This window comes from Monosiga brevicollis, genomic scaffold (assembly GCF_000002865.3).
Source record: "Monosiga brevicollis MX1 MONBRscaffold_2 genomic scaffold, whole genome shotgun sequence".
Taxonomy (NCBI): Eukaryota; class Choanoflagellata; order Craspedida; family Salpingoecidae; genus Monosiga; species Monosiga brevicollis.
The window spans coordinates 3,592,450-3,593,308 of record NW_001865039.1 but is presented as its reverse complement, the minus strand read 5'-3'; the positions used below and the strand labels follow the sequence as shown (position 1 = coordinate 3,593,308).

General features: G+C 58.8%; 1 protein-coding gene across 1 annotated transcript in view; it reads right to left on the bottom strand.

Annotated features, from left to right (window-relative positions):
• Positions 1–859, bottom strand: part of MONBRDRAFT_5500 (uncharacterized protein) — a gene marked incomplete at both ends in the record, with an annotated part of 9,316 nt that overhangs the window by 613 nt on the left and 7,844 nt on the right. Inside the window, 2 exons of the mRNA XM_001742433.1 lie at positions 39–610; positions 711–795. Coding sequence (XP_001742485.1) covers positions 39–610; positions 711–795 — 657 coding nt within the window. The remainder of the gene's footprint in view (positions 1–38; positions 611–710; positions 796–859) is intronic.

The following is an 859-nucleotide window of genomic DNA, read 5'->3' as shown; positions in this document are numbered from 1 at the left end:
CATCAGCATCAGAGACCATGGGGGAAGCTGGCACCGACATGGATGCTGTATCTGCCTCATCAATCCAAGCAGCACTCGTCTGTATCCGTGGCACGGCAGCATCCGTCATAGGCCCTGCATTTGTCGCCATCACAGCCGTGTCTTGGGCACGTGGAGTGCTTCTGCTCGACTGCGCTGCAACGGCACCTGTTCCTGGGGACGCGACTGTGTCAACGCTCGATGCTGAAGTTACATCCAAAGCGGACTCTGGCCCGATCGATTCTTCTTCCTCGAGCCGTGCTGCAGGTGGCTCAGACAACACATCTTCCTCCTCCGCCATCGCCTCGGGCTCTGCTTCCACATGCCCCACACTCAACGCTTGGGCAGCGCGCTGCTGGCGTGCAGCTCTTGCTGGCTCCAGGCGCTGTGCTGTTCCTGCGCACACGTCACAAAGCGGCTGGCCGGCAGCAAAGCATGTCGCGGCGCGGGGATCTAGCAACTTGCCGAGCGCCCAGCTGCGGCACGCATTGCCCTCGACAAAATTTTCCATGCCCGGTGCTGGCCCACGTCTCACTGGTAGCCACAGCTCGGCAGTTCCACCCTGTTTATCGCGACCAGCCCGACCAAATGCCTAGCCCGAGCACATGTACACCATCAGCAAAACCAACAATTGATTTTTTTTTTCAACTCCAAATCCATAAAGTCACACGACCGCTTGAGCAACAGCGTACCTGGGCCAGCGTATAGACGTTGTAGCCGTTGCCATACCACAGCACGTGGCGAATGGTGAGCAGATCCACACCCGTGCTGAGGCAGCTGGTGGCCACAATGACGTCGCATTCACCCCGTTGCCACCGTGCCACATGGTCCTTTTGCACCT